Source organism: Triticum dicoccoides, chromosome 5B (genome assembly GCF_002162155.2).
Source record: "Triticum dicoccoides isolate Atlit2015 ecotype Zavitan chromosome 5B, WEW_v2.0, whole genome shotgun sequence".
Lineage (NCBI taxonomy): Eukaryota > Viridiplantae > Streptophyta > Magnoliopsida > Poales > Poaceae > Triticum > Triticum dicoccoides.
Window position 1 is genome coordinate 548,444,754 of NC_041389.1, and position 19,454 is coordinate 548,464,207.

The 19,454-nt window shown below is 50.2% G+C and overlaps 3 protein-coding genes across 3 annotated transcripts; all 3 read right to left on the bottom strand.

Annotated features, from left to right (window-relative positions):
• Positions 1 to 1,312: 1,312 nt before the first annotated feature.
• On the bottom strand, positions 1,313 to 2,897 carry LOC119311507. Its single transcript, XM_037587143.1, has 3 exons — positions 2,501 to 2,897; positions 1,874 to 2,294; positions 1,313 to 1,728 (listed from the first exon to the last, which is right to left on the bottom strand). Exons 1-3 carry the CDS (start codon positions 2,815 to 2,817, stop codon positions 1,702 to 1,704), a joined length of 765 nt encoding a protein of 254 aa, XP_037443040.1. The 5' UTR covers positions 2,818 to 2,897; the 3' UTR covers positions 1,313 to 1,701.
• Positions 2,898 to 12,825: 9,928 nt separating this feature from the next.
• On the bottom strand, positions 12,826 to 14,377 carry LOC119311508. Its single transcript, XM_037587145.1, has 3 exons — positions 13,998 to 14,377; positions 13,369 to 13,791; positions 12,826 to 13,223 (listed from the first exon to the last, which is right to left on the bottom strand). Exons 2-3 carry the CDS (start codon positions 13,788 to 13,790, stop codon positions 13,076 to 13,078), a joined length of 570 nt encoding a protein of 189 aa, XP_037443042.1. The 5' UTR covers position 13,791; positions 13,998 to 14,377; the 3' UTR covers positions 12,826 to 13,075.
• A 1,110-nt stretch (positions 14,378 to 15,487) lies between these two features.
• On the bottom strand, positions 15,488 to 18,866 carry LOC119311505 (G-type lectin S-receptor-like serine/threonine-protein kinase B120). The gene is made up of 7 exons (XM_037587141.1): positions 17,503 to 18,866; positions 17,275 to 17,364; positions 16,984 to 17,189; positions 16,638 to 16,848; positions 16,323 to 16,560; positions 16,037 to 16,187; positions 15,488 to 15,904 (listed from the first exon to the last, which is right to left on the bottom strand). The coding sequence occupies exons 1-7, from the start codon at positions 18,821 to 18,823 to the stop codon at positions 15,599 to 15,601; spliced, it is 2,523 nt and encodes an 840-aa protein (XP_037443038.1). The 5' UTR covers positions 18,824 to 18,866; the 3' UTR covers positions 15,488 to 15,598.
• Positions 18,867 to 19,454: the final 588 nt, after the last annotated feature.

The window sequence follows — 19,454 nt, forward strand, 5'->3', positions numbered from 1 at the left end:
TTCATATCATCCATTTCAAGGCTGATCAACTCAACATTCCTGTAAATACGTCTTTCATTCATATCTCGAACAAATGCTCTACAAATCTGGGGTTTCGCCTGGTAAAACAAAAAAAACGGAACACTAGGACTAGTGCAGCTTCCTTATGAAGAATGTTGCAGCTACTACTGTACTACTGACCTTGCAGAACTGCCATGGCCATGGTGTTCCTGGTGTTCTCGAGATTGCTTGTCTGGCTCTTCTCTCCCGTCTTTTCGATAAAAGCAGGTTGCACCGGCATCGGACATGCACCCGGCGACCATCGCCTGCGGTGAGCAGTAGGAGGGAGATGACCCAGGCTGTTGGGCCAGCCCGCAGTGTGCACTAGGCCCAGTGCTCCGAGGCCTTTTCTTTTTCTTCCATTTTCATTACTGTTTTCTTTTTACTTAGCTACTGTTTTGCATTTATTTTAAATAGCAATTAGGTTTAGTAAAATAGGAAACTTGTCCCATAATTAGCATTATAGTTTAGGACAGAGCCACAAAAGGTTTGGCAAACATTTGAATTAATTTGGGATTTTAACAATTTTAAAAGCATTTAAAAAAGTTGAAAATGAACTTAATTAATTGCCAGGGCCCTTTTTTATTAAAACAATTATGTTATTTTTCTTAAGAAATATTTGTTTTGAAATATTTACCTGATGATGAACTATTTTCCAAGCAAGTTTGTGGATTAAAATTTTCACTTTAAATTTGAATTGTTTGAATTTGACTAGGGTTTGAGAGTTGAACTATTCTTAATGCAATTAAATTATGATGATCAATGATGACATGGCACATTAGCATGTGGTCACCGTAGCATGACACTGGGGTGTTACACCCTATTTGACACCAGAAAACGTTTTCTACCTTATCTAACAACAATGCTAAAATTTATTCCCTTTGTGACACTTCCGTCTATTTTGAGTACTAACGGTTTTAAATGACACATGAAAATATGATTTTACCCCTGATGCAACTTGTGACCAAAATCATTCACATGAGAAGCAATAACGTTTTCCCGTTGTTAATTACAAAATTGGGCAGAACCTTCCCTATAAACATGCAAAAAATCAAATGTCCAGACACAACTGTTTCAAACATTTCAGAATTAAATTCAAAAATTGGGCAGAACCTCCCCTATAACTTGATGCCATCTCCTCTGGACACATTTCAGATATACATAATTCAAAACACAATTTTCAAATTTGCCAATGGCAAGAAACATAAACATCCATGCTCACATCCAACTACACATATATGACTTACAACAAATCCTGGTTCACACATATGAGTTCAAGTCCACACATACATCATATTAGCAGCCCAAAAGTGTCTCACATCATATCTAGGTTCACATACATAGTCCAAGTCCACACATATATGTATGACATGAGCACCAACAAAAGTGACTTTAGGTTCACATACACGAGTCCAAGTACACACAACATGACATGAGCACCAACAGAAGTGACTTTAGGTTCACATACACGAGTCCAAGTCCACACAACATGACATGAGCAGCAACAAACGTGACTTTAAGTGACAGAAACTAGATGAAGTTCATGAGTTGAGCCTTCTTTTGCTTCTTGTGCTCATTGCAGGGCTGGCTAGGTAAGGTTTTTTGCTTCTAGTGCCCATTGCAGGGCTGTCAAAAGGCACCTTAGGACTATTTTGATCCTTTTTAGTAAGCTCCATCTTCCTTGTGGCCCTTAAAATAACAATATGGTTGTCAAATTGAAGTGCATGTATGGCAGCAGTACACATGGATAATATTTGGTTCATGTATGGCAGCAAACAACAATATTAACTATGCATAATATGTGTTATTAAAATTCAGAATGAGGAAAGCTCACCTCCCCCCCCCCTTTTGCATATCTCTTGTTTGTAGTATCATCCTCATGCTCTATATTGTTGTTAGGTTCACTATGCACATCACTTTGCCACTCGGTGATAGGCTCATATGGTTCAGAGGGATCACAATATGCAATGATCATATCCACCTTTGTCTCTGAGTGTTTTTCAAACATAAGCATCAAATCGTGGTCGGATTTTACTTTTGGACAGGTTTTAAGACCACCATCATAATACTGCATATGTGCAACTCCCATATAATGCGGCGGGTACTTCTCTACAATTGATTCAACCAAATCCTTATAATTTGTCAAGGCACAATCGATGACCTTCTCAAAACAAAAACATAGTATGTCCTTCCGAGCTTTTTTTGGACTGCCGAACGATTTAATTCTGAGCAAATAAGTTGAATTTGGATCCATCCTGCGAATTAAGCAGACAATTTTGCATCAATCCTATGCATGAGTATTGCAAGCTTTAGCCTCAATTACACAGCTACACAAACTAGCACAGACCTATATATGCATGATAATTGCTACTGGATGGGGTTGCTACTAACATTGCATTCAAATGAGGAAATACAAACAGAGCAATTGCATTCACTTGAACTCCTAAGAATGAACACTTACCCATTTGGACACGCCCATGTAGCCGAGGCCAAACGAGCACTGCCCCGGCCGGAGTCTCTAGCCACGCCAGCGGCAGAGCCCCCAGCCACTGTCGTGCCTTGACCCAGGCCCGCTGCAGTCGAGCCACCGCCACCTGCTGAAGCTACCCCGTCGACACCCTCAGCCGCGCCCTCAACCGACCCCTCCTCGGACATAGCCCCGCCATCGCCATTGGCCACCAGCGCTGGATCCACAGCGGCGCCAAGGCCTGACCCGTCAGCTGCGCCCTGGTCGTCTTCCCTGGCGTTCTCTCCATCCGCAGCAACGCCCCTATCCATAGCCCTAAGCCCCCGCTGCCGCTAGGGTTCGCCGCCGCCGCGCAGGTTGGACAGAAAGGGAAAAAAATCACGGGTCATGGGGTCAGGGCTCGGGAGAGATATTGAGGCCGGTTTGGGCTTTCTTTTGCTTTGTTCTCCTGCTTATTACGGACGGGGGCAATTTCGTCAAACTAGAAAAAACTGACATCGGTCAATGCAGAATTTAACAGTTTCTCCTATCAGAACCGATGGATGTATTAGAAAGGGAAAAAATACACATGGTGTTAGATAAGGAAGAAATTTTTATGTGTTGTTAAAATAGGGAACCAATATTTAAAACGGTGTTATATAAGGAATTTTCTCATCTTTTAACCACAACGACCGTATAGCGGCAACAAAATGACGATGAGATTGTGGTGCAGGAGAACGAAGTAAAAAAAGTGTGCCCCCATCGGAAACAGTATGGTTCGTGGGAGGAAGAACCGATGTAGAACCTTCCCACACGGTTCAGAGAGCATTGAAGACGGATGAGAGGTTCACCACCACATCATTGGAAGGAAGTCAAATCCTTGCTAATATAAGGTCTAGTAACAAAAAAGATTAACTAGAACTCACATGTTCGTGTCATGTTAAACAAAGAAAGAATCATAATTACAACACATCTATAAGTGAAGAACTATGTGCTCGAAAGCATTTGAAAGGGAAAAACTAATCTTCGCTTGTCTCACTTAACATACATACACATTGAGGACAATACTTAGGACGCATTCGGCAATCCACCGGCTCCTTAAAATCTGCGGAGCACCATTTTGCCCGCTTCGAGATTTCTAACTGCAGCTCCGCACTCTCCGGGAGGGGAGCGTGGAGCGGAGGGACACTGAACGGGCCCTTAATCACCACAGATGCACCGACGGGGACGGTGAAGGTGATGGCGATCTCCTCCTCGGAGGCCACGACCGCCATGTTGACCGTGCCGGCGCTGATGTAGTTGGTGGAGACGTCATGCCCCGTCCAGGCGGATTGCGCTAGTAGGGGCGCGTGCCGTTCCACATGAGCAGCTGCAGCGACGAGCCGGGATCCAGGCCGTAGGAGAAGGGCCCCGGCGCCGGGTCGTGTGGAGATCTCCAGGACACGAGCCAGCCAGCCTCGCCCGTGTGGTTCAGGCGCACCTCCATCCTCGGCAGGAACGTGTCAGTCGGGTGGTCGAAGCTCTGCCACACCACCGTGCCGTCCGGCAGCTGGATGAGCAAGTTGCCGTCGTTCCCGAGCTTGGCTGGCGCCACCTGCGAGGATGATCTGGCCACGCCGGTCGTGTTCCAGAGCACGCGGCCGTCGGCGTCGGACAGGACGAGGCTGGAATGGTTGGCCAGCGTGAGCGTCGGGGCGCCGGCGGCAGGGGCGTCCCAGTTGGCCACCCAGACGACGGTGCGAGGCCCGGGGATGCTGCGGTACCATATGCCGAGGTACCACCGTCTCGCGGGAGCGGCGGCTGAATCGTCCGGGGAGAAGAAGCCGAGGGCGAAGGCGCCGCTATCGGACACGATGATCTTCTCGGCCGGAAGCTTGTCCCCGACGGCCAGCTGGTCCTTGGCCGACGATTGCCGGGTACAAGCGACGACAACGGCGAGGACGAGAACCGCAACGGAACGTGATAGGCCCATGGATCAAATTCGAGGTGCGTGCAGGCACATTACCTCTTGTCTGGACTCTGGCGACATTTCGTCAAGGCAGTACATGGACCTTACGTTCATGTTCTTGGCTGCTAGGCGATGTAGCCGCACCACACGATGAAACACGACTTTGTGAAGTCATACGTACTGACCAGTTTCAGTTCAGCATGCACCCAAGGTGAACTGGTCTCGTCTCCAGTGTGTGCGCGTTACTTACGCGCAAGTGGCCGACAACGATAGTGAGCCTCCAGCCCTCCACGAGCCAAAGTTGTCTTCTACGGAAAATTATTACGGAAGTAACGCACGGACCTCTCTCCACCACAAACTGTGGTGGCGTGCCGCTGCAGTGCACTGTAGCGCCCCTTGGAGCACGACAACACGGTTGGCTAATTATATGGCGCCCGGGGCAACCTGGCGGTGAAGAGCAAGGAGTATGAGGCGTATAATAGTATGTCATGGGCTGGCAGGGTAGATACTTGGGGTTGAGGGTTTATCCTTCAAGTTTACTGTTACTTGCCACAGAAAACTAACTCGGTACAGACGGAGAGACGCAGACAGTAATATATGCGCGCATACACTTACCGCTATGAACACATACATGCACGCACACCCTACCCTCTGAATACTTCCTCAAGACTGAGCCGACACATTATCTTCAGATTGACGAAGTGTCGGTGGAAAACGACACCTATGGGATCACAAGAATCCCCACTACGGTTGCGGTGCGCGGGGTTGTGAGAAGAGCATGATTAGTAATTGACACGAGGATCGTTTACCCAGGTTCGGGCCGCAAGGATGCGTAAAACCCTAGTCCTGCTTGGTGGATGTATATTGAGTGTTCTTGAGCTCTCGAACTAGCTACGGGTGCTGCGTGGTTTCAAAGAGTCGAATCCTTTTCATGTATGCCATGGGCCTCCTTTTATATACGAAAGGGGCTGGCTGCCACAGTAGCACACAGGAGGTGAAAAAGCCTACAGTGTTGCGAGCTTATCGCTCGTATAACAGGACAAGATGTCCGTCGCCGCTCCTCCTCACTTCGACACGCGCCCTGGCCAGCGATGCATGCGGTGCCATGTAGGCAGGCAAGCAGCTGAGGTGGCGCGGTGGTGGAGCCTCCGCGAAGATCTGCATGCCGCCACGCAGGTGCATGCTGGGTTGGCTTGGAAGCTGCATGTTGCCACGTAGGTGCCTGCCCAGCTGGTTGGGCTGACAGTTGCATGCGAACGACGGCGGGGAGTTGGTTGGTGCGGGCCTGACAGTGGCCCTGCTGTCGCCTCCGGCAAGGGTCTTGTCGGGTGGCCCGGCAAGGGTCCTGCCGTGGCGCGCTGGCGTCCCCGGCAAGGATCTTGCCGGTGGTCTTGTGGATTCCTTCGGTAAGGATCTTGGTGAGGATTGTTGCTTTCCAATCCCCATCTGATCTTAAGCATTCTATGTCTTCACAAAGATCTGCATGCCACCAGGGAGGTGCCACTCGAGCCCTAGTCCAACGTGGTTGCTGGCGTTGGAGACCGTGGCTCGAGGGTGGCCCGCTCCGCTGGTGTGGGCGAGCTGCCCCGGCAATGGGCTTGCCGGGGCTGCGGAGGCAAGGGCCTTGCCGGGGAAACCTGCTTCGCCCATCTGCACTTTGTGGCCTTGGTCCTTGATGTTGCCTTGTTTGTCTCGAGCCTTCGGCTTCTCTCTGGATTCCCTTCCTTGCCCTGCTTTGTGCGGCGACAGCGCGTGGCTCTGACTGCCCGTGCACAAGTAAAGGGGTCCAAAAGAGAACCCCTACTTTTGTACACCGACAGGAGCCCCGGGGCCTGGGCCATACATAAGCGCGACACGTTGTTGGGCCAAGCCCAGAACGGTGCGCGGGCAGGCGAGGCAGATTTCGAGGGGCGCGTCGCCGAGGCGCAAGACTGGTTTCGCCAGGCTCAGGACGAGCTGAAGGTCGCCCAGGGCGAACTGGCCAAGCGCAACGTGGAGCTCACCCTGAAGCTGGCCGACGTCGAGAAGGCCCAGGAGACGGCGAAGAAATTGGCCGATGAAGCCGCGGCCGTCCGGACCCAGCGCGAGGCCGCACTGAACTCTCAGGAGGAGGATCTTGCTGAGCGCGAGAAGAAGCTTGCCGCCACGCTCTGCGGCAAGGATGAAGAGGTGGACAAGCTCGTCGTGCGGCGGACCCAAGAGCTGGAGCAGAGGCATCATGAGGCACTCAATGCCCAGGCTCTGGTCCACGCCGGCAAGGTGAAGAAGCTGGAGGAGCAAGCTTTGAAGTTGTTCATGGAGAAGGACACGCTCAATGGCACCCTGGTGGAGACGCAGGGCGCGTAAGTCGGCAAGGCCGGAGAACTCTCCGAAGCCAACAACTCCATCAGAGACCTCAAGCAGAAGCTGGGGGATCTCGAGAAGATGATGTCGGAGGCCAAAGCCCGAGAGGGGACCCTGACCAAGGAGCTGGAGACTGAGAAGCAGCTACGGAGGAACGAGACCGCCAACCTCAAGGACCACGTGGCGGGCGAGAAGCGTTGGCTTGAACTCCTCGCCGTCGTTGCGGAATCGGCCGCCACGCAGCTGGGCATCATGGGGATGCCGAACATGAGGTACGCCCCGGAGGCGAGCCTGAGCCCCAACGCCAACCTGACCCTGTACTTTGAGAAGGTCGTCGGTGCTCTGGAGCGGCTTCACTCCGACCGGACGGCCTACCTGGCCGAGGAGTCCCGGATGCTTTGCCGGGGTGTCATGACCAGGGTGCTTGCCAAGATAGCGCACTGGCATCCTGACCTCGACTTCGAAGCTGTGCTGAAGAGCTTGTCGGAGGATGCTGACATCGCGGCGCTCAATGAGCGTATCAAGAGGTTGGAGGGCCAGTGCCGGGACTAGGCACCCCGTTCCTTACCGCCACTGCAAGTTCATGACCAAGACAATTGCTATCTTTAGTTAGAACGGCGGCGACAATTTATGTAATATAACTCTGCAGTGCTCTTGACATTATGCATGTTATTTTCCTGTTCAATTTTCCTTTGCATGTCCACCCTGCGCTAACTGGGTAGGCTTGCCGGCGCGTAAACCCAGGGCGGCATCTTGAGGACGGATCCTCATTAGCCTGTCGGGTGTGCTTGCTGCCAGGCAAACCACCTTACCGCCCTCGACGCGGCCGCTCGATCTGTCGAGTTTGACTCGAGTCAGAGTCAAGAGCGTTGCTGACGGCGGAAGGCTACCCTGCCGCTCTCGACGCGGCCGCCTGAACTGTTGAGCAGGCTCGAAACAGAACAAAGGCGTTGCCAATCGCGGGAGGGCCCCTCTGCGTACAGGTTTTCCATACATAGGCAGAATCTCCGAGGATGATAACCTCATATTAAGGAGAAGAGTTTAAAGGTTGGTATGACTTAGCTTTTTCGTCGCCGCCCTGGCATCTCTCGCGCTCGCAGGCAGCGCCGCTCTCTTGGCCGCCTTCTCCGCGGGAGTTGTGGCGACGAAGAACTGCCAGGCCAACTACCAGACCAGATTCTCACAATTGCCAGCCTCCTACCTGGCGCGCCAAAGATGTCGGTGGAAAACGACACCTATGGGATCACAAAAATCCCTACTACGATTGCGGGGCGCGGGGTTGTGAGAAGAGCAGGATTAGTAATTGACACGGGGATCGTTTACCCAGGTTCGGGCCGCAAGGATGCGTAAAACCCTAGTCCTGCTTGGTGGATGTATATTGAGTGTTCTTGAGCTCTCGAACTAGCTACGGGTGCTGCGTGGTTCCAAAGAGCCGAATCCTTTTCCTGTATGCCATGGGCCTCCTTTTATAGGCGAAAGGGGCTGCTATAGTGGCACACAGGAGGTGGAAAGGCCTACAGTGTTGCGAGCTTATCGCTCGTATAACAGGACAAGATGAATTTAATGCATGGCTTAGGTGTCCCTCATTTTATCGGGGACGGGAGTGAGGCCCGTCCCGTCCGTCGCCGCTCCTCCTCGCTTCAACACGCGCCCTGGCCAGCGATTCATGCGGTGCCTTGTAGGCAGGCAAGCAGCTGAGGTGGCGCGGTGGTGGAGCCTCCGCGAAGATCTGCATGCCACCACGCAGGTGCATGCTGAGTTGGCCTGGAAGCTCATGTTGCCATGCAGGTGCCTGCCCAGCTGGTTGGGCTGGCAGCTGCATGTGAACAGCGGCGGGGAGTTGGTTGGTGCGGGCCTGGAAGTGGCCCTGCTGTCGCCTCCGGCAAGGGTCTTGCCGGGTGGCCCGACAAAGGTCCTGCCGTGGCGCGCTGGCATCCCCGGCAAGGATCTTGCCGGGGGTTTTGTGGATTCCTTCGGTAAGGATCTTGGTGAGGAATGTTGCTTTCCAGTCTCCATCTGATCTTGAGCATTCTATGTCTTCACAAAGATCTGCATGCCACCATGGAGGTGCCTCCCGAGCCCTGGTCCAATGTGGTTGCTGGCGTTGGAGACCGTGGCTCGAGGATGGCCCGCTCCGCTGGTGTGGGCGCGCTGCCCCGGCAAGGGCTTGCCGGGGCTGCGGAGGCTGCCCCGGCAAGGGCCTTGCCGGGGAAACCTGCTTCGCCCATCTGCACTTTGTGGCCTTGGTCCTTGATGTTGGCTTGTTTGTCTCGAGCCTTCGGCTTCTCTCTGGCTTCCCTCCCTTGCCCTGCTTTGTGCGGCGATGGCCCGTAGCTCTGACTGCCCGTGCACAAGTAAAGGGGTCAAAAGGAGAACCCCTACTTTTGTACACCGACACGAAGTCGCCACAGACGCCTTCGTAGCCAACGGGAACGTCTCCTTCCACTAAACGCACATCGCCACATGTCCTGAAATAAATCAAGGAAAATGCGAGCACCAATGACAAGTCTAAAACTCGAATTCTAATGGGTTGTGGATACCACTGTTCTCCTAACCATCCAACCATAAAATAGTGAGGTTAACAACACATCTATATCTATCTATATTGTGCTCTTCACACCACTCCCTCAAAATTTCTAAAAAACATCTATCTATATTTAGGTACCATTATATATTTCTTCGATTTTTTGGTCCGTCCATATACCGATATAAACTTTGTCCATCCACTTACGATTCATAAAAGAAGGAAGAAACAGAACGCCGCACATACATTGAATATAAACCGGAAATTAACCAACTCTGTGATAGACTCCCACGAAAAAGTATCCTATATAATCAGATCTATTTCCCACGGGTCCCAAAATCCTCCATGCCGGCCTCCCCCAACACGAGCGACGTGGGGCCCCCACCGGCCTCGGAGGCATGCAGGAGGATGATTGCTGGACTTCACGCTGGTGTCGGCTATGGGCTGTCCGTCGAAGCTCTCAGACTTCAAAGCAAGAGAATTCACCACAATGCCCTTTATACTCTGGTTCCTTGCAACAAACTGGGTATATGACAGGAGTCTTCATATGCCTATTAGCTAGTACGCACATACAAGGAATGAATCCATGCAATGCCCTCCAAGTGAATATGTGAACTTTGGAGGCACTGATCTCCCCCATAAAAAATTCCATACCGGATGTGGGTGGATTCTTTTGGCAGCTTCATTGATATGGACCCTTGTTCTGTTCTCCATCGCCACACTTCTCGATATGCTGAATTGACCGTGAATCACCCTGTCTTTGTGAAAACCCAAGCAATGAAATATGGTTGCCCATGTGACGACAATGGGATGCGCAAAATTCATGCAGCGTCAATAGGCCAAAAATTCTCAGAAATCAATTGTTCATTCGACCCTCCTGAAGTTGGGTCAAATGAGTCTTGAATAGTCTCTAGTAAACACTGTCCTCGCAGGGTCATGACCTTGCGATCATAAGTTCCTGGAATCCATTGATCCTCTAAGATATTAATCATAGCACCATCTCCTGCTCGCCATATAGCCCCTTGTTTGAATGTTTCCGAGCCCGCCATGATACTCTACCAGGTGAATCATGAACCTTTCTTCAAGGTTGCCATCAATAATTTCCCATCTGGATAGTACTTCCCACGCAGGGGCTGAGCACATAAAGTTTCTGGCTTAGCTAACAATCTCCAACACTGTTTTGCCAACATTGCTTTATTAAAATAGTAGATCTCTAAACCCCAGGCCCCCATCATATTTTAAGACAGACATCTTCTACCATGCCCGCCAATGTATCTTCCTCTTTCCTTTAGAGCCACCCACCAAAACGTCGCAATGACATCGCCAATGGTCATACAAATATTCTTTTGGTATATTAAAAACTGACATGGCATAACCTGACAATGGCCTTATAAAGTGGTAGCTACCTTCTTTTTACAATTTTTTAAATAACCAATGTGAACCTGTTATCCTGTATAAAAAACTGAAACTATTTTTTCAGTTTTTATTTTTGTCGGTTTTCTTCTTCTTTTTCCTTTTGTTTTCTCTTTTAAAATTCATGAACTTTTTTTAAAATTGACGATGTTTTAAATTAATGTATTTATTCAATTTTTTTCAAATTTGATGAACTTTTCTTAAAGTCGGTTAACCTTGTTCAAATTTCATGAGTTTTTTACAAATTCGATTATTTTCTTTCCAAATTTGATGATTCTTTAAAATTGATGAACATTTTTTCAAATAAGTGAACTTTGTTTATGGTTTGTGATTTTTTTTTGAAAATCCATGATTTTTTCTGAATTCACAATTTTTTTGATTTTTTATGAATTTTTTCTTCTTCCAATATTTTTTAGAATTCAACACGTCATCGAGCGACCAGTGAGAAATTGGCCTATCGATCGAGCGCTCGCATCTACATTGGCCAGCCCACCAGCGATGTCACTTGGGCGCCAGGAAGCTTCGCCGGCACTAAACAGTGGCATACAGGAGCTCCCCGTGCTTCCATCACCGGCCGTCAGCTATGCTAACACTACCTCTCAAAGTGACTTTCACCGATCCCGAAACAACAGACTGAAACCATCACGTTTGATGTCGTGCACTTCGAAGGCATCTCTGTTCTTCAGCTTAACTACTCGTTTCTCCGGACCTTTGAATGTCTAATGCATAACTTCTCTGAATAATTTTTCAGTCTAGCATTGTAAATATTTCAATTTCAGCAACACATTCATACCATCCATTTCAAGGCTGATCAACTCAACATTCCAGTAATACGTCTTTCATTCATATCTCTAACAAATGCTTTACAAATCTGGGGTTTCCACCAGTAAAAAAAGAATGGAACACTAGGACTAGTGCAGCTTCCTTCTGAAGAATGTTGCAGTTACTACTGTACTACCGGCCTCGCAGAACTGTCATGGCCATGGTGTTCCTGGTGTTCTCGAGATCGCTTCTCTGGCTCTTCTCTCCCATCATTTCGATAAAAGCAGGCTGCACCGGCATCGTACGTGCACCCGGCGCCCACCGCGTGCGGTGAGCAGTAGGAGGGAGATGACCCAGGCTGTTGGGCCGGCCCGCACTATGCACTAGGCCCAGTGCTCCGAGGCCTTTTCTTTTTCTTCCATTTTAATTTCTGTTTTCTTTTTTACTTAGCTAATGTTTTGCATTTATTTTAAATAGCAATTAGGTTTAGTAAAATAGGAAACTTGTCCCATAATTAGCATTGTAGTTTAGGACAGAGCCACAAAAAGTTTGGCGGACATTTGAATTAATTTGGTTTTTTTACAATTTTAAAAGCTTTTAAAAAAGCTGAAAAAGCACTGAATTAATTGCCATGGCCCTTTTTATTAAAATAATGATGTTGTTTTTCTCAAGCAATATTTGTTTTGAAATATTCACCTCATGATGAGCTATTTTCCAACCAAGTTTGTGGATTAAAATTCTTATTTTAAATTTGAATTGTTTGAATTTGACTAGGGTTTGAGAGTTGAATTACTTCTTAATGCAATTAAATTATGACGATCATGAAGGCATGGCACATTAGCATGTGGCCACCGTAGCATGACACTGGCGGTGTTACACCCTATTTGACACCAGAAAACTTTTCCTACCTTATCTAACAACAATGTTAAAACTTGTTCCCGTTGTGACACTTCCGTCTGTTTTGAGTACTAACGGTTTTAAATGACACATGAAAAGATGATTTTACCCCTGGTGCAACTTGTGACCAAAATCATTCACATGAGAAGCAATAACTTTTTCCGTTGTTAATTGCAAAATTGGGCAGAACCTTCCCTATAAACATGCAAAAAAGCATATCTCCACACTCAATTATTTCAATTACTTCAGAATTAAATTCAAAAATTGGGCAATACCTCCCCTATAACTTGACGCCATATCCTCTGGACACATTTCAGATATACATAATTCAAAACACAATTTTCAAATTTGCCAATGGCAAGAAACATAAACATCCATCCTCACATCCAACTACACATATATGACTTACAACAAATCCTGGTTCACATATATGAGTTCAAGTCCACACATACATCATATTAGCAGCCCAAAAGTGTCTCACATCATATCTAGGTTCACATACATAGTCCAAGTCCACACATATATGTATGACATGAGTAGCACAAAAAAGTGACGGTAGGTCCACATACACGAGTCCAAGTACACACAACATGACATGAGCACCAACAAAAGTGACTTTAGGTTCACATACGCGAGTCCAAGTCCACACAACATGACATGAGCAACAACATAAGTGATTTAAGTGACAGAAAATAGATGAAGTTCATGGGTTGAGCCTTCTTTTGCTTCTTGTGCTCATTGCAGGGCTGGCTAGGTAAGATTTCTTGCTTCTAGTGCCCATTGCAGGGCTGTCAAAAGGCACCTTAGGACCATTTTGATCCTTTTTAGTAAGCTCCATCTTCCTTGTGGCCCTTAAAATAACAATATGGTTGTCAAATTGCTGTGCATGTATGGCAGCAGTACATATGGATAATATTTGATTCATGTATGGCAGCAAACAACAATATTAACTATGCATAATATGTGATATTAAAATTCAGAATGAGGAAAGCTCACCTTTTCCCCCCTTTTGCATATCTCTTGTTCGTAGTATCACCCTCATGCTCTATATTGTTGTTAGGTTTACTATGCACATCACTTTGCCACTCGGTGATAGGCTCATATGGTTCAGAGGGATCACAATATGCAATGATCATATCCAACACCTTTGTCTGCGAGTGTTTTTCAAACATAAGCATCAAATCTTGGTCAGATTTTACTTCTGGACAGGTTTTAAGATCACCATCATAATACTGCACATGTGCAACTTCCATATAACGCGGCGGGTACTTCTCTACAATTGATTCAACCAAATCCTTAAAATTTGTCACGGCACAATCGATGACCTTCTCAAAACAAAAACATAGTATGTCCTTCCGAGCTTTTTTTGGATTGCCGAACAATTTAATTCTGAGTAAATAACTTGAATTTGGATCCATCCTATGGATTAAGCAGACAATTTTGCATCAAACCTATGCATGAGTATTGCAAGCTTTAGCCTCAATTACACAGCTACACAAACTAGGACAGACTTATATATGCATGATAATTGCTACTGGATGAGATTGCTACTAACATTGCATTCAAATGAGGAAAATACAAACAGAGCAATTGCAATCACTTGAACTCCTACGAATGACACTTACCCATCTGGACACGCCCATGTAGCCGAGGCCAAACGAGCAGTGCCCTGGTCTGAAGCACCTGCTAAGGTCGACTTAGCAGTGCCTCGGCCGGAGTCTCTAGCCACGCCAGCGGCAGAGCCCCCCAGCCACTGTCGTGCCTTGACCCAGGCCCGCTGCAGTCGAGCCACCGCCACCTGCTGAAGCTACCCCGTCGACACCCTCAGCCGCGCGCTCAACCGACCCCTCCTTAGATGCAGCCCCGCCATCGCCATTGGCCACCAGCGCTGGATCCACAGCGGCACCAAGGCCTGACCCGTCAGCTACGCCTTGGCCGTCTTCCCTGACGTTGTCTCCATCCACAGCAACGCCCCTATCCATAGCCCTAAGCCCCCGCTGCCGCTAGGGTTCGCCGCCGCCGCGCAGGTTGGACAGAAAGGGGAAAGAAGCTCGGGTCACGGGGTCAGGACTCGGGAGAGATATTGAGGCCGGTTTGGGCTTTGTTTTTCTTTGGGGCCTTGCTTATTACGGACGGGGGCAATTTCGTCCAACTAGAAAAAACTGACATCCGTCAATGCATAATTTAACAGTTTCTCCTAACAGAACCGATGGATGTGTTAGAAAGGGAAAAAAATACACATGGTGTTAGATAAGGAAGAAATTTTTATGCGTTGTTAAAATAGGGAACCAATATTTAAAACGGTGTTATATAAGGAATTTTCTCATCTTTTAACCACAACGACCGTATAGCGGCAACAAAATGACGATCAGATTGTGGTGCCGAGGAGAATGAAGTAAAAAAACAATGTGGCCCCATCGAAAACAGTATGTTTCGTGGGAGGAAGAACCGATGTAGAACCTTCCCACACGGTTCAGAGAGCATTGAAGACGAATGAGAGGTTCACCACCACATCATTGAAAGGAAGTCAAATCCTTGCTAATATAAGGTGTAGTAGCAAAAAAGAATTACTAGAACTCACATGTTCCTGTCATGTTAAACAAAGAAAGAATCATAATTACAATACATCTATAAGTGAAGAACTATGTGCTCGAAAGCATTTGAAAGGGAAAAACTAATCTTCGCTTGTCTCACATGATCGAGCGACCAGTGGGAAATCGGCCAATCGATCGAGTGCTCGCATCTACATGGACCGGCCCACCAGCGATGTCGCTTGGGCGCCAGGAAGCTTCGCCGACACTCAGCGGTGGCATATAGGAGCTCCGCGTGCCTCCATCGCCGGCTGTCGGGTGTGCTAACACTACCTCTCAAAGTGACTTTCATCGATCCGAAACAACAGACTGAAACCATCACGTTTGGTGTGGTGCACTTCGAAGGCATCTCTGTTCTTCAGCTTAACTACTTGTTTCTCCGAACCTTTGAATGTCTAATTCCAAACTTCTCTGAATATTTTTTCAGTCTAGCATGGTAAGTATTTCAATTTCAGCAAAACATTCATAGCATCCATTTCAAGGCTGATCAACTGAACACTCCTTTATATGTGTCTTTCATTTATATCTCTAACAAATGCTCTACAAGTCTGGACTTTCCCCCAGTAAAAAACAAAAAAATGGAACACTAGGACTAGTGCAGCTTACTTCTGAAGAATGTTGCAGTTACTACTGTGCTACCGGCCTTGCAGAACTGTCATGGCCATGGTGTTCCTGGTGTTCTCGAGATCGCTTCTCTGGCTCTTCTCTCCCATCATTTCGATAAAAGCAGGCTGCACCGGCGTCGGGAGGGACAGCGACGACGCGCTTCCGTTCTCCAAGATGGACACGACGGACGACATGAGCGGCCTCCGGCTCGGGTCGTCCTCGACGCAGAGGAGCCCGACGTGGATGCACAGCAAAGCCTCTTCCTGTGAACAGCTCCCTGCCATGGACGGATCCACCAGCTTCCCTGCCTTTCCTTCCCTCCACAGGCTCCATGCCTAGATGAAAATAATAATAATCAGATTCAACCATTTATGTGTATGTGTTTTTTTTCAAAAGATGAATATGGATTTGGGCATGGCATGGACTGAAATGAAAAAGGCATTGGCAGTTTTAGTTCGGGTGCTTACATAGATTATGAGGCTGGGAAACTCCATGATGCTCTCGGTTGCGCTTACCCTGATGCCACTCACGGTCTCCAGCAGCAGCACGCCGAAGCTGTACACGTCAGACTTGACGGAGAAGACGCCCTCCGTCGAGTACTCAGGAGCAATGTAGCCACTGTCCACACAGTTTTTTTCGTCAGAAGAGGTGCCACATGCTTTTTTCTGTTAAATGCTAACTACTGTACCAACTTAAAACAGAAATATTTTTTTTGTCTTTCAGAAATTTCAGTCAAGTGTTCAGGTTACTCACTATGTTCCGACGACTTTCCGGGTGTTGGCTTTCACCTGGTTGTCGCCGAAGATCTTGGCCATGCCGAAGTCGGCGATCTTGGGACGCATCTCGGCGTCCAGCAGCACGTTGCTGGCCTTGAGGTCCCTGTGAATCACCGTCAGCCTGGAGTCCTGGTGCAGGTAGAGCAGCCCCCTGGCCACCCCCTTGATGATCCCCAATCGCGTCGGCCAGTCCAGCACCGCTTTCCTCGCACTGTCTGCAGCAACTAAACATCAGGAAGCATGGCAAGAAACCTTCAGTAACATACTTGAGCTATATGAACATTGTATGTACCGAAGAGGATGGCGTCGAGGCCTTTGTTGGGGAGGTACTCGTAGATGAGCAGCTTCTCGGCCCCCTCGGTGCAGCAGCCGAGAAGGCGCACCAGGTTCCGGTGCTGCAGCTTGGCGATCAGAGTCGCCTCGTTCTTGAACTCCTCTGCTCCCTGATCTGAGTCCTTGCTCAGCCTCTTCACGGCGACCACCTGACCGCCGTCTAGTTTTGCCTTCCCAATGGTAAACACAAACAAGCAGTGGAGTGAGACCATGTTTTTTTTTTTAAATTTGGCTACTGAATTTTGTGTTAAACTGACAGAAGAGGGAATTTCAGGTGACTGAAAGACAGGTGAAAGATAGTATACCTTGTAGACCTTGCCAAAGCCTCCGCGCCCGATCATGAGGGCCTTGGAGAAGTTGCCCGTGGCGGCGACGATGTCGGCGAACCGTATGGACGGGAACTCGAGGTCTCCGGTGTGATCTCCTTCACCGATTTCGCTCGACGTGTTTGTGGTCCCGGTCCTGGTCCCGGGCATTAGCGTCTTCTGGCTCTCGGTTTTCCTCCTCTTCTCTGTAAGATTGCTGTGATGAGCATCTTGTCTAAGAATGAAATGGTTGGGCATGGCATGTTTAGAGGTAAGGAAATGTAACTGTACCTCTGAATCTGCAGAACCATAGAAAGAAAATGCATGTGAGCAGCAGGACGGCTGCTGACACCGGCACTGCTATTTTCACGGCCTTTCCACCTGCACATGCAAATACACGGCAAAAGTTTGATGAAACAACGGCAAATTTTTTGTTCGAATTCAGCAAAATCAGACGGAACTATGAAAAAGTTTTTTTTTGAAAAGGCTCTGAAAAGTTTGGTTAACTTGTTTGTATACCTGGGGAAGTGGAAGCAGCAGCGACGGGCACGCGGAGGTAGAGCGTCTCGCCGCCCCAGCGCGGCCCGATCATCTGCGCGTCCACGAGCTCCCCTGCCCACACGATGCACCGGCTCAGCTCGCCCTTGGCGCTGCTGCTCTGCAGGTTGGCGTACGCGTACGCCTCGCACGAGCAGTTGGCGGCGCACCTCGCCGCGCACTCCTCCGCGCTCCGGTTGCCGGTGTCCAGCGAGAACTTGTCCGGCACCTTCATGGTCGGCATCGCCACGAAACCCACCCCCATGCCGCCGCCGCCGCAAGGCGGCAGCGCCTCCTTCCGCCGGCACCCCTGCTCGAACACGCCCGCGCCCCACTCCGACGCGCTCGCCGGCTCGAAGCCTTCGAGGCACCTGCACGCGGCCGGCGCCGCGGTGACGTCGCAGTACCCGTACGCGCCGCAGCGCCTGTATGTGCTGCACCCGCTCGACGGCCACGACAGGAGCGTGGCCCACGCTGACACGGTGCTGTTCCAGCTAAGGAGCTGAAACCTGCCGGAGCTGGTCACCACGTACCGCGTGGGCGCCGCGCCGCCGGAGAGGGTGAAGGCGATGGAGATCTCCTCCTCGGTGTCGACGATCGCCGTGTAGAGCACCGTGCCGGCGCTGAGGTACATGCTGGTGACGGCGTACCCCTTCCAGACGGGCGTGCGCCAGTATGGCCGCGTGCCATTCCACATGAGCAGCTGCAGCGACGTGCCGGGGTCCAGGCCGTAGGAGAAGCTCCCCGGCGCCGGGTCGCCGGGGGATTTCCAGGACACGATCCGGTTGCCCTCCCCCGTTAGGTGGCTCAGCCGCACCTTCATCCCCGGGACGAACGTGTCCGTCGGGTGGTCGAAGCTCTGCCACGCCACCGTGCCGTTCGGCGACCGGACGACCAAGTTGCCCTCGTTCGTCAGCAGGGCCGGCGGCGGCGGCGACGAGGACGAGCTGCCCGCGCCGGGAGTCCTCCAGAGCACGCGGCCGTCGGCGTCGGACACGACGAGGCTGGAGTCGTTGGCCAGCGCGAGCGTCGGGGAGCCGGCGGCCGGGGCCTCCCGGTTGGCCACCCAGACAACTGTGCGTGGGGCGGGGATGCCGTTGTACCATATGCCAAGATACCGTCTCGCCGGAGCCGCGGCGTCGTCCGGGGAGAAGAAGCCGAGGGCGAAGGCGCCGCCATCGGACACGAGGGTTTGCTCGGCCAGGAGCCTCTCGCCGACGGCCAGCTGGTCCTCGGCGGACGCGCAGGGGAAGCAGACGGCGACGGCGAGGACCAGGACGGCGACGGAACGTGACAGGTCCATCGACCAAGTTCAAGGTGCGTGCAAGCACATTAGCTTCGGCGACGCGGGGAGCGCGATCAGTGAAGGTAGCTAGCTACCGCCTTGTCATTTGATCATTCGTGTTCTTGGCCGGCAAGGCGCGCGATGTAGCCTAGCAAGGCACACGGTGACACGAGCTTTTGAGTTCATATTGACTAGTTTGAGCATGCGCCCAGGGAAGTGCAGTGCACATGAGCGCAGGTGAACTGGTCTGGTCTACTCTGTGTGCGCGTGACGCGCAAGTGCATACCGTACCGCGACCTACCTTGTCCAACAACGACAGTTGATTCTGTGGTGTTTTGGCACGAGGGCGCGACCGATCGGGTTGACACGGTGGAATTGTTGACAATGTGCATGAATCTCGAGGTTCTCGCCGGTGGCTGGATTTCGCTGTGCTTGCCGCCGGCATGCCCAAGGCGGGAAGGCTCGTCAAGGGTGGCAGGGTTTTGCCGGCCACGCTAGACTCGTCCTTGTGGCATTCACCTTCCCGGTCCGGATCTGCTGTAGCCGGGTGGGGACCTTTCCCGCATTCGGTTCATGGGGAACCGACGGGCGCGTCCTATTCGGTGGTAGCCGCGAGGCAGTCTGTTGTTCTAGGGGTTCACCCTTCCCG